Raw genomic sequence first — 12,001 nt, forward strand, 5'->3', positions numbered from 1 at the left:
ATGAAGCTAATTTTTTCGTTTTTTTCACATAAGCGTTTACATTCATGCATATATATGTTTTCCTTTTACTCACATATTTGAATGACTTACGATGATCGAAAAGTGTGCTGATGGTGAACATGAAGAGCATTGATAGTATATTGTACATCATGATAAATATAGCAATGACTAACGCGTTTGCAGTCGAAAACACAGGAAACAGGAGGATTGTGCATATGATCGTTACGGGTAATAGAATGATCATAAGATAATTGAGCCATCCGATGTATAACATTGTGAAAGATATATTTGTTAATCTCATAAGACCCTAAAATAAAATTTCTATTAATAAGAGGTATTATACAAAAACATAAGAAAAATTAATATATCAGCGAAAAACAAATTTAATTTTATTTAACAAAAGCTCACTCTGAATCCAGTTTCTTTATCGTGAAGTGCCTTTCTTAATGTTGCTGCTGGCAGCAAAAGGAAAGCAAAAACCATCACATAATAGATTATGCTTATGTTAGGTCGAATGATGTACGGTAAAATTAAAAAATTGACTTTATAAAATGGAAATCGGCCAATAGTTAGCTGCAAAGAAGCCTCTTATTAACAGCTATTCTTATCAACAACTTATATTTTGCTTACAGTTATTACTGATATCAATTTCATTATAATTTCATTATTTCAAATACTTACGTTATCAGCGATTTTTGGTAGTGTCGGATTTGTCCACATCTCCACAAAAGATTTCTCAATCGCAATTTGCAAAGCCATGAAACCACTTAATACATATGGATCTTCGACGAGAAATATTAAATAATTTATTGAATTTTAGTCATTTGTGCTTAATGCATGTATTACATTATATAAAAAAATTAACTTGGTATATTTGTTATAATTATATGTTAATAATTAGTATTTAATATAAATTAAATTTAAATGTAAATTTAAATGATTTATATTTAATGTAAATTAATGATGATTTGATAATGAATTAATAATGATTTTTCAGTGCAAAATGTGTTTCAGTGTAAAATAAACTTTAAGAATACCTTATGAATTAAAATTTATATCTAGCTATATGTTTACTTATGAAAATATATTTAGGATACCCTTATAGACAGGTTCTTCTTCATGCATCATAATCATTTGATTCTCGCCTATTTCAGATGAACGTATTTTATATTCTAAGACTTTTGGCTTTTCAGATGTGAACTTATCAATTTCGAATATTGCCCATAATGCTTTAGAAGTGTCATTTTTTGCGTAACGTGAATGTACAAGATTAATTTCGCTGTCGGCCGCTTGAACTGATATGTATTATAATATATAGCCTTCATTTAATTTCTTTTATATATGAGCATATTTGAGTTATTATCTTACTATTTGTATGAAGCATTTTCGTGGCTTTCAGCATTAACTCATCTATAAATGCATTTCTTGGTGCATACCAGCATTGTATATCATTTGGAAATTTTGTTAGAATATCATTGCGACTATATTGATCTAAATCCTTTAGACAAAATATAAGAAATATTATATACACTTAATTATTAGAATGTACAATTATTAGAACAATTATTATATTAAAATAATTATTAAATATTTAGCATAAACATGAGTAATTTGTGTATAAAAATTATATTGTGTAATATATTATTCTGTACTTATTATTCTATAAATTACGCTGCAATGTAATTTAATATCTAATGAAACAGATGTTTCTAAAATCACAATAGATATATAATTTTGATATTAATTAAATAAATGAAAAAAAAATAACATAAAATTATAATATAGAATTATTAAAAACAAAAATATATTAGTCAAATATATTAGTCTCAAGATAAATATATTTATTCAACTTTACAATGTCAATGAGACTACCTGTGAATAAAGAGCATGTGGTTCAAACATCAAACGTATTTGTAACGAAATGACAATGGCTATAATTATCTCCAGTACAGTGGTTATAGGATTATGCAGCCTCATAAGCACGGCTTTCCACATAAAAATCCTCCATCTTGTCCCAAATCTTCTCAATTTTGGATGCCTGATGATCTCTCTTATTCTCAGCATCTCGACTCAAGTTAAAATCTTTAATCAAATGCTTGCGCGGCTATTTTGCGGTCTGTTCAATACAAAGAGAAAGAGAGAAAGTAAATGCGTTTTCCGCATAGTCAAGAAACCGAGGGTTCCTTGACAGCTGCTTTTATGCAAGAATATTTTCTACGAGAAAACAATGAAGCACTATCAATTAAAGTTAATCAAAATTACACAGAAACAAAGTAGGCGCTTCTGACAAATTTTCAACGACGCAAATTTCGAAAAAGAATTGACCAATCGCATCGTCATGTGAATAGTTCAAATCATGAAGAATATTTTTATACTATTCAAATTATTAGCGTTTTCGGCCTGACCAAGTTTGCATCAATTTGGGTTAGAAAATGCTTCGTTATTGGTTGATCTTACACGCTTTACCAATAGGAGAGCACGAAACATTACTTCAACTCAGGTTAGCGCAAACTCGGTCGGGCAAAAAACGCTAATGATTCAAATATGATTTGTCAAGTCTTTCTTCGTTCGAAATCTCGAAGATTTCGGAGTGATTTCTAACATTGTAAACACAAGCTTAAGAGAGATAAATTGCAATTTCGAGAATTCGGCATTTTAATTCACAAAATTCGAAGTTTTTTAAGGGGTTTACATCAACTTTTTAAAACTTTGAAAAATCAAAAATTTTTTTTTTCACTTAAATCATAGTTTCTACATGTAAAAATATAACTCCATTAGTTGGAATCCATTAGTTGGAAAATTCGAAATATTTGTAAAGTTGCAGCGGATTCTTTGAAGCGTGTCCCTTCGATTGGCGAACCGCATGTGGTTCAGAGCAGTTGATTCATCAGAAAAGACATAGTAACAATAGGTAATTATAAATATCGGTAGAAATTTCGACGATTTATATAACTTCGATAGTGTCAGTACACAACTATTTTTCAGTGTAAATAGATATACCAAACGGTGCTTGATTCGTGTTGGAAAATCCGTTATCATGTTTGAAAATATATTTATTATTAATGAAAGGCGATAAAAGAATAATGTATATCACAAAGAAAGGTTGTAAAATTAGTACTACACGTCCTAGCAGAGGCTTATAGGTTGTAACTATTATAACTTCTGCATGAAAGCGAACGCTCAAAGTAGCGGAGTGCTCCTTGACCGAAGTGGCAAAAAAGGCTCGCAGAGTCTTAAAATCAGATCGGAAAGAGGCTGAAGAGATTTATGTTGAAGGATAGCTGTATGGCTCAGACTAAAGATAATTTTTACATTTTTTAATTTTATATATGAGCAAGGTATTGATAAACTTTAAACGCGTTTTTCTTAAAACAACATTTTTTCAAATCAGCGTATATTATAACTTTTATAATTTTCATTTGATTTACTTGAAACTTTCAGAGAATATTTATAATTATCTAAAGAAATACATAGCGTTTTGCGATTAGTTATAAACAATTATTAACATCTTTGTATAAAATTTTTTGGTCATAAATGTTTGTTTTGATAAAATTGCAGAAAAGGGGAGCATCCGCCGATGACTTTAATTAACCGATTTTTTGATGCGAGGTGGCCTTCATTTTACGTGGAAGGTTGTAAATTTATGTCGTTTTGCATTAAAAAAACCTAACTCTAAACCCAACCCATTTTTGGATGCCAGGTGGTCCTCATTTCATATGGAAGATTGTAAACCTAATGGAACTTTGTTTCTTGAATGTACAACTTTTCATACGAAAATAAAAAATGGGTTGGGTTAGGATTAGGTTTTTTAATACGAAACGACATGGATTACAACTTTCTACGCGAAATGAGAGCCACTTCACGTCAAAAAATAGATTGGGTTAGGATAAGGTTTTTTTTTAATGCGAAACGACTTTCACTTCACCATTGGATCCACTTTTCAACATAAAGCGAGATTCTATATAAGCTACAATTTTTGTTATAGCAGAAACATTATTTTTTAAATACTTTTTTTGTTAATTACTTTTTAACGGACAGGGAGTGACGGCTAAAATTTATTGGAGGTTACTCAAGATGATGATCTTGACAACATATGTCAAAATCGTCGGCGAGTGCTTTCCTTTTCTGCAGTTTTACCAGTGTTTTTTTTTTTTCAAATGTTCATCATTTTCACAAAGATGCATATTTCTAAGATCCCTTATGTACTTATTTAGTAAATGTTATAGAAAATAAAGTTTTTGATTTTTTTTGTTCTAAGTCAAACCATTTCTTCATAGTAATCTTGTATGTCGATTGGGCGCTCGTTGAAAACCAGTTTATTTCAATCAATTGCAGTGCTGCCATTTTGCTTAAAAAAATTAAAAAGAAATGTTTTTGTATACTTCAATGATATAATGAATATCGTATACTTCACATGATATAATGAATGCCTCTTTATACATTTTTAATATATTTTATTTTTTTTGCACAAAATATTTCCAAAAATAGTCTTTTTAAGGATCTAAAGTATAACCCATTAAAAAGAGTAGGATGGATAAATCACTTTATTTTCTAGATTTTATTTTTTTCTACAATTTGAAAAAAAGGAGTAATAAATTTACTAATATAAATAAATTCGAGTCGATCTGCGATATATATTATAAGTCCTCATATATCGATGTCATGGCTACGAAACTGTTATTAATCTGCTGACACAGTTTTCTTAAAACTACATATATTCTTAACAATTTTCAGGATTTTTAAATAAATTGGTGATCCCCACCAATACTGTTACATAGTAGGAAGGAAAGTGATTGGCGAACATTACGGTCTGCTGAAACTTACATCACAAAATCGTGGTGCGTTTACGAGATTTACGAACGGATTTTTCTATTCATTTTTGCTATTTTTATTTAGAAATTTTTAGATTTGTGATATATGTTTAGATTTTATTCGTAATGCATTTTTAGATATTCATCAAGAAATCGTAATAATTGCGATTAAAGTAATTTTATTATTATGAAGAAATTCCTTTCTTTTTTAACAATTAAATGTGAAATTTTTAATTGACAAGACGATTGTAATAATGATTAATGAATTTTATCTGTTTTTATTTATTAATGAGTTTGATATATTTAGGTATATTTTTATAAACTATTCCAAGATGAAGATTATCCAATATTATTATATTTTCAAAGACATTAAATTGCATCGACTATTTCTGGATCTTTCTCTTTTGTCGGCAAAGATAAGTCTGGCGATGATAATGGCAACTTTCAGAATGATTGTGCCGTGTTCCATGAAACGTTTAATAGGTGAAACCGTTCTTGTAAGCTTGTTTTGCTTTTTATCAAACTGAAGGAAAGTTGCAAGATGAATTTTAAATCCTTAAAATTTATAACGTATATATTTTTAAAACTAATTTATTCATATCGAAATCAGATCACTGGAGCTGGCCATGGACTTGGCCGCGAATTAGCAATCCAGTTGTCTTCGATGGGTTGTATAATTGTTTGTTGGGACAATGATATCGATAGTAATCGATCAACAATGAGAGAAGTGTCGAAAAATGGCGGAGAGGTAAGTATATATTTAATTTTCATTTAAATTTTCATTTAAGTTTTTTATTTTTAATAGAATTTTTTGAAAGAGATACAATCAGGTTATTAAAAAAACATGTAACTATTTTTAGGTTTATGGCTTTGTAGTCGATGTCTCGAAAAGAATGGAAGTGCGTGAGACAGTGAGATTAATGAGAAAAGTCGGTGTGCCAGATGTCACAATGCTCATTAATAATGCAGCTGTATTATATCATAAGCCTTATCTAAGTTTTGATTCGGATGACGTGGAAAAGACATTTAACATTAACGTACTTTCGAATTTTTGGGTGTGACTTATGTCATTAAATTATATTCTATAAATTATATCAATTTAATTAATGAATATTTATTAAACATTTTAAATATGAATAATTTCAAAGTTATTTTGTAAGAGTTTCACTTAATAATAACAATACACACACACACACACACGCGCGCGCGCGCGCGCGCGCACGCACGCACGCACGCACACATACATACACACACACACACTTCAAATTTAATAACGTGTATTCTTATATAATAAATTACGTAATATTCTTATTTATATTTTTAAATCAGGAATTCATTAAGTCTTTTTTAAACTAATTGAGAAACGATTTTACCGAGATATAAGATAATAAAGTTAATAAATTTTTTATTTTAAATAGACAATAGAAGCATTTTTGCCTATGATGTTGATGAAAGGAAGCGGTCACATAGTAGCGATAAATAGTATGTGTGGCATTTATGGAGTGTCGCAAAAGGTGGCATATTGCTCATCAAAATTTGCTGTGAGAGGTATATTGTCAAAATTTTATTTATTTGTAGTAGAATTTTAATAAGTTTAATTCGTAGGCCTTATGGAGGCTCTTCACGAGGAAGTACGATTAGATGAAAAAAAACCTAATATTCATTTCACAACGATATATCCATTCTATATTGATACAGGATTAGCGAAGGATCCCAAATACAGGTAATAACACTTAGATTGATTTAATAATAGACGCTATTTTTTAAGACATTACAGCAAAAAGAAATGTACATATTTAATGTCTACATAATGTAATTATATCTCACTCATTACGAGATTGTACTCATCATGCTATCAATTAAATAAGTATTTTTTTAACGAGTATACATCGACGATATCTATGATGAAATAGCATTTCCGCGCAGATATCTTCCGGCCTAGTCGCGGTGGTTCGCACGCGAACATTGTATTTACGAAACGAGTCGTCTTTATCCACTGCAACATAGCGTAATTGTATGGAATGTAATTAGCGCCCAGTAAATGGAACGGTCTGATCCATGAAGTAATAATGAGATTAAAAAAAAAAATATTGCACCTATGATTCATTATCTTCGACGCGATTTCTAGTTTTTATATGTTTAACATTATATTGAAAAAAAAAAATTGAGATTACATGGATGTAAAACTCTCTTGATGTATTACTTATTGTTAGAAAACTTTATTACGTTTCTCTTTCTCATAGCAGAAAGAAACTTATACATTTTTGAAATTAAATTTAATTAGATCAAACGTTGATTATAGAATCTGATTACTTTAAGTGTGAGTTAATAATAAGAAAAATATAAAAAAAGAGTTTTTTTGTCTGTATTATATAATATACTTTTACATTTACATATTATATAATATACTTTTGCATGATGAAAATACTTGTTTTATATTCATGATGTTAATAAATTAAAAATGAACTTTAATCTAGAATGAATTGCAGGTTTCCTTATATTTTCGGCGTTGTGACCCCAGAATACGCCGCTCGTGAAATAATTAAAGCAATTCGAAGAAATTATACCGAATATTCAATACCGCGATGTCTTTTTTCTTTAAATACAATCAACAGGTATATACCGGAATCAAAAGTCACGCAGTTGTTATCTGTTTGATCACCTCTATTTAATGTTTAAATTTGTATTGTATTGTTTTTTATAGAATATTTCATAGAATATTTTTATAGAATATCCATAAATATTTATTCTTGATGATTATGATGTTACATGATGAAATATTTATCATTTTTTTTCTTCTTCAGGATTGTTCCAGAGAGCGTAATGCGTTTAATATTAGATTTTTTAGCGGATATCGATCGAAAACAGAAAGAAAAAGACACAATGAATGCGAAACTAGATTTGATAAAAACTTAGGAATTATACAAAATGCTATATTTTTTTTATTAGATATAGTTTTTTTATTAGATATAAGTTTACCTGTAATATATAATAATGTATTATTAGATTAATAAACATACATACGTTTCTATACATTTTACTTGCATTTATTATTAATGATTAATTTGACAATTTGATATTAAATGCGAAATTTTTGAATCTTTATGGTTAAATATAACATTATCTGATACTGTCGGAATTACTTGTTCTCTGTTTTCATAGCGCATTATGGCTTATACGGATTGTAATAACTATTGTATTTTTTTTTTAAATCGACTCATAACACTAAATAAACTGTTAAAAAATTATTGATGAACAGAATAGTTTTAAAGAGGAAAAATGAGATTACTATTCATTTGTCAATCACATTAAGCGATTTCTACATTACAAATTTCAATGGACTACACATATTTTTTGAAAATAAGATGAAACAGAAATATCCAATATGCATCAACATTTTTAATTTTACTAGATAACTTATATAATATTGTGTATAATTTTGATCTGAGAATCCGATAACTTAAGTAATATTATAATTTTTTGATTATCTTAATATTGAAAATGACTCGATCGGCGTTGTATTGTATCTTTATATTTATATTTTCGAAATATTAAATTCTTAATTTATTTTTAACTGGCTCGTAGCTCTTCTATTTATTTATATTGATTTATTCTAAATGAGTCGTATTATTAATTTATATATATAATTTTAATTTTACTTTTCCACGATGTATTGATGTAAATATATAACTATAGTACTTAATAAGAGAATCAGTGATTGATCTGAACTATTGGAAGGAAAAGTACAATGTTCTTTTAGAAAGTAAAATCAAGTGTGCAATCACAATGCATCACGCTGTTATTGTCAGCCTATTCGATTACATAACTAACAAGTGTGTTAGCTTTGGTTAGTTACATGAAATATTATATCTTTCGATTTATAACATGGGCTGCACTTATCTCGTAAAAATAACGTTGTTTAAGTGCACTTTTGTTACTTCCGTGTTATTACTTCTTGCAACATAATTTACTCGATATAATTTACTTCATACGTCATTTAACTTATATCTGAATTGCAAAGTTTTTATTTATTTGTGATCTGATAATTGATTGAATTCTTAAATCGCGGATCAATATTATTATTATCTATCTTTATACGCATTTAAATACTTTGAACGTTGTTATTTCACGTGATATGCGATAATTTGTATATAAGTGGAAACTAATATATATTTATAACTTTTTTTTACATTTTATAAATGCATGTATTACGGACGATTTCTCGAAATAACATCTGATCGGATGTCATAATTTAGTACACAAAGATAATAATATTATTCAACAAATAAAACAATTTTTTATATAAGATAAAAATCTGCTCAGTTAAATATTTTGCTTCTACTAAAATTATAGCTGTTTTTTTGTATTTTATAGAAAATTATGTATTATACATATAGAATTATAATTTATAGCACGAATCTAATTTCTATTTCTAATCATCTATATGATTAGATATAACATATTCAATATCGCAGTACTTGCTAGAAATTTATCTATTTTAGCTATTTTTTGTACTTAGATAATTTTCGCTATAATTATAAGATTACTTTTTTGATGTATTAAATATTGAATTGCATTTTTTTTTCAATTTTGTAGAGAATAAAAAGCATAAAAGATATTTTTAGAATTTAGAATTTTGCGTGATTCAAGAATGGCCTTAACTTTGAATAGTGGACGAAACGATCAAGTCTTTATTATTTCCCTATTACACTTTAAGCAATGAGCATAATTTTATTTTATTGATTATAAAACATGTTGATATTATAAATTATGCAAAAATGATATAAATTTATCTCATTTTTTTTTGTGTCTCTATATTGTATAATCGGCAATGCAAATTGTGTAATTTCTTACAGAGACGGTTACACAATCTAATTAAACCATTACTAAATAGAAGCATGCTGGTAACTGCATTACTATATAAGATTTGCATTACTATATAAGAAGAAACAAGGTATTCACCTTGTTGAAAGAACTCTTCTCTCTAAAAAAAGAAGTCAATCTAATTACTAAATATAGAATTTTATAGAAATCTTTTCTGCATTTATATAATACATTAATAATACATAATTAATAATACGTGTAATCATTGTAATATCTGCGTTTTTTCATAGATTGTATCTATATGAATTAAAACGTTTAAAAAATTAATTGTAACACTCAAAACGTTATGAAATAGTGTGTCTTGACATTAAAAAATTTGTCTCAAATAAATTCAATATCTAAATTCTAAGCAGAATCGTAAGATTTGTAATATATTCTTATAAGACTTGTAAAAAAATTTGTAAAATTTTTAAGTGCTCATACCTATGTACAATATTTTTGAAAGCTTCTCACTAGCCAAAATTTACAAAAAAATCATAGATATTTCATAGAATAAAAATCATAGAATAATCGTACATCTTACGATACATATGCATAAAATTAGAATATTAGTCCTTATATAAGTTCCTTATATAAGGTTCCTTATATATAAGTTCTTACAAGTTCTACGAAACATGTTACGAGTTCACCTTAGGATTCTGTTTAGAATTGATCCACAAGTCTTTCTTATACAGCTAATTGCAAAAAGGTTAAGAAATACTTTTCTTTCAATGGATTTCGGAATTCAGTGTTCGTAGAGCGATTGACACAAATAGTTAGATCTATAAGAACCACTCAATGAGCTGCATTCCGAAACCTATATTGGAAAAATAAGTTGCGACCTTTCTGTCAGCGGATCGTAGTTCCTATATATGTACATTGAAAAAGAGATCGGCTGAATATATGGTAACATTTTTAATGGTTATAGCAGTCAATTTTTGATTGCGTTAACGGCTAACGCAACTAAAAATTGATTGCTATATTTTATATAATAGCCAATTTTTTCTTTTAATGTATATAAATCTCTTAAAACTCTTTTTAGCATTCAAAGACTTAGCACAATAAATTTATCTATTTTTCTTTTGCAAAATAAATGTAATTTTTTGCTTAATAAAATTAAAAACATCTTGTTTTATTGCTAAATGCGAATAATAAAATATTATAAAATATTATCTATAACAAATTTATATAATAGATGAATTTATAAATAAAATAGATGAATTTATAAAATAATTTACATAAAATTTTATCAACCAAAATTATCAAAATTTTATCACTTGTTTGAGAATAATATTAAAGATTTATAAATAACTGTAATTAAAAAATAATAATAGAATTTCTTTTTTGATTAAATCAAGAATATTTTAATTAGGAAATGCAATCCGGATGTGCATTATTAATATTAAAATCAAACAAGTTAAATCTAACAAGTATATTATACAAGTATATATATAGTGGACGATTAATGATGTGCAGCTTTCAGCATTATTCACATAAAGAGAATGATGTTAGAAAACACTTGAACAAAGAAGTAAAGAAACAATAAATGACGATGCTGACGGCCTTGGGTCTTATAACTTGACTATTCTCAGTGCGTTGTACCGTTTCAGTGTTCAGTCAAGTTCAAGCGATTCGAGCGGACTGACCGCTGACGTCGTCGTTACATTCATAGAATTGTTGTTTCTTTACATTCCCCACTATTCGCAAAACTGCCGAGTGACTTGGAGATCCAATGTGATCCAGTAATCTACGCGTCCCTCGTGGTAACGTTTCTCGCTCTATTCCTTCTGTGTGACTATAAGACCGCTGCATTGTACTATATGCGCACTTATATTATATATAGTGTAAATTTGGATAATCTGTTAAAATAGGTATGCGAAGAGACAATTTGCATTCATAATAAAATTTACGATTTAAAATTTATTCTATTATTCTAAAATTTGATTTATGTCAAGAATAGAAACTTTGAAGTATTTTATATTTTATTTTATTTTATCACACAAAAAAAATGATGTTTTATTAGCAATATCAGTCAACAATAGTTTGAAAATAATCTTGTTAATTCAATAATAATATTAATGAAATAAATTATGCTCAAATTTTAAAATGTTATTTGTTAGTATTGTTATTGAATTAATAAGAGTAATTAATAAGAATAATTACTTTCAGATTAGACTAATATTGCTAATGTAATATCTTTTTTTTTTCATTAATTTTTTATTATTTTTGATAGTACAATTTTGAAACTAAAAAATTTAATATAATATTTAAGACTTTTAACTGTTTAATTTTTTTTATAATTAATATATATTCGAATTAAAATTTTA

General features: G+C 27.3%; 3 protein-coding genes across 4 annotated transcripts in view; 2 read left to right on the top strand and 1 right to left on the bottom strand.

Annotated features, from left to right (window-relative positions):
• LOC108694245 (retinal-specific ATP-binding cassette transporter-like) overlaps nt 1-2,064 on the bottom strand; it is a 20,528-nt gene extending 18,464 nt beyond the window's left edge. Inside the window, exons 1-6 of the mRNA XM_018203609.1 lie at nt 1,873-2,064; nt 1,369-1,498; nt 1,098-1,295; nt 682-782; nt 409-573; nt 91-307 (exon numbers count right to left, since the gene is read on the bottom strand). Coding sequence (XP_018059098.1) covers nt 91-307; nt 409-573; nt 682-782; nt 1,098-1,295; nt 1,369-1,498; nt 1,873-2,064 — 1,003 coding nt within the window. The remainder of the gene's footprint in view (nt 1-90; nt 308-408; nt 574-681; nt 783-1,097; nt 1,296-1,368; nt 1,499-1,872) is intronic.
• A 3,079-nt stretch (nt 2,065-5,143) lies between these two features.
• LOC108694390 (short-chain dehydrogenase/reductase family 16C member 6-like) lies at nt 5,144-7,727 on the top strand. Its single transcript, XM_018203820.1, has 7 exons — nt 5,144-5,308; nt 5,422-5,559; nt 5,672-5,866; nt 6,230-6,359; nt 6,417-6,534; nt 7,301-7,426; nt 7,616-7,727. Exons 1-7 carry the CDS (start codon nt 5,144-5,146, stop codon nt 7,725-7,727), a joined length of 984 nt encoding a protein of 327 aa, XP_018059309.1.
• Nucleotides 7,728-11,375: 3,648 nt separating this feature from the next.
• Nucleotides 11,376-12,001, top strand: part of LOC108694338 (epidermal retinol dehydrogenase 2-like) — a 7,851-nt gene continuing 7,225 nt past the window's right edge. Inside the window, exon 1 of one of the 2 annotated variants that reach the window (XM_018203762.1) lies at nt 11,376-11,437. The gene's annotated coding sequence lies outside the window, so the exon portion shown is untranslated. Of the gene's footprint in view, nt 11,438-11,483; nt 11,546-12,001 lie in introns of those variants that run through there. The other variant, XM_018203761.1, reaches the window with a different exon arrangement.

This window comes from Atta colombica, unplaced genomic scaffold (genome assembly GCF_001594045.1).
Source record: "Atta colombica isolate Treedump-2 unplaced genomic scaffold, Acol1.0 scaffold12, whole genome shotgun sequence".
Lineage (NCBI taxonomy): Eukaryota > Metazoa > Arthropoda > Insecta > Hymenoptera > Formicidae > Atta > Atta colombica.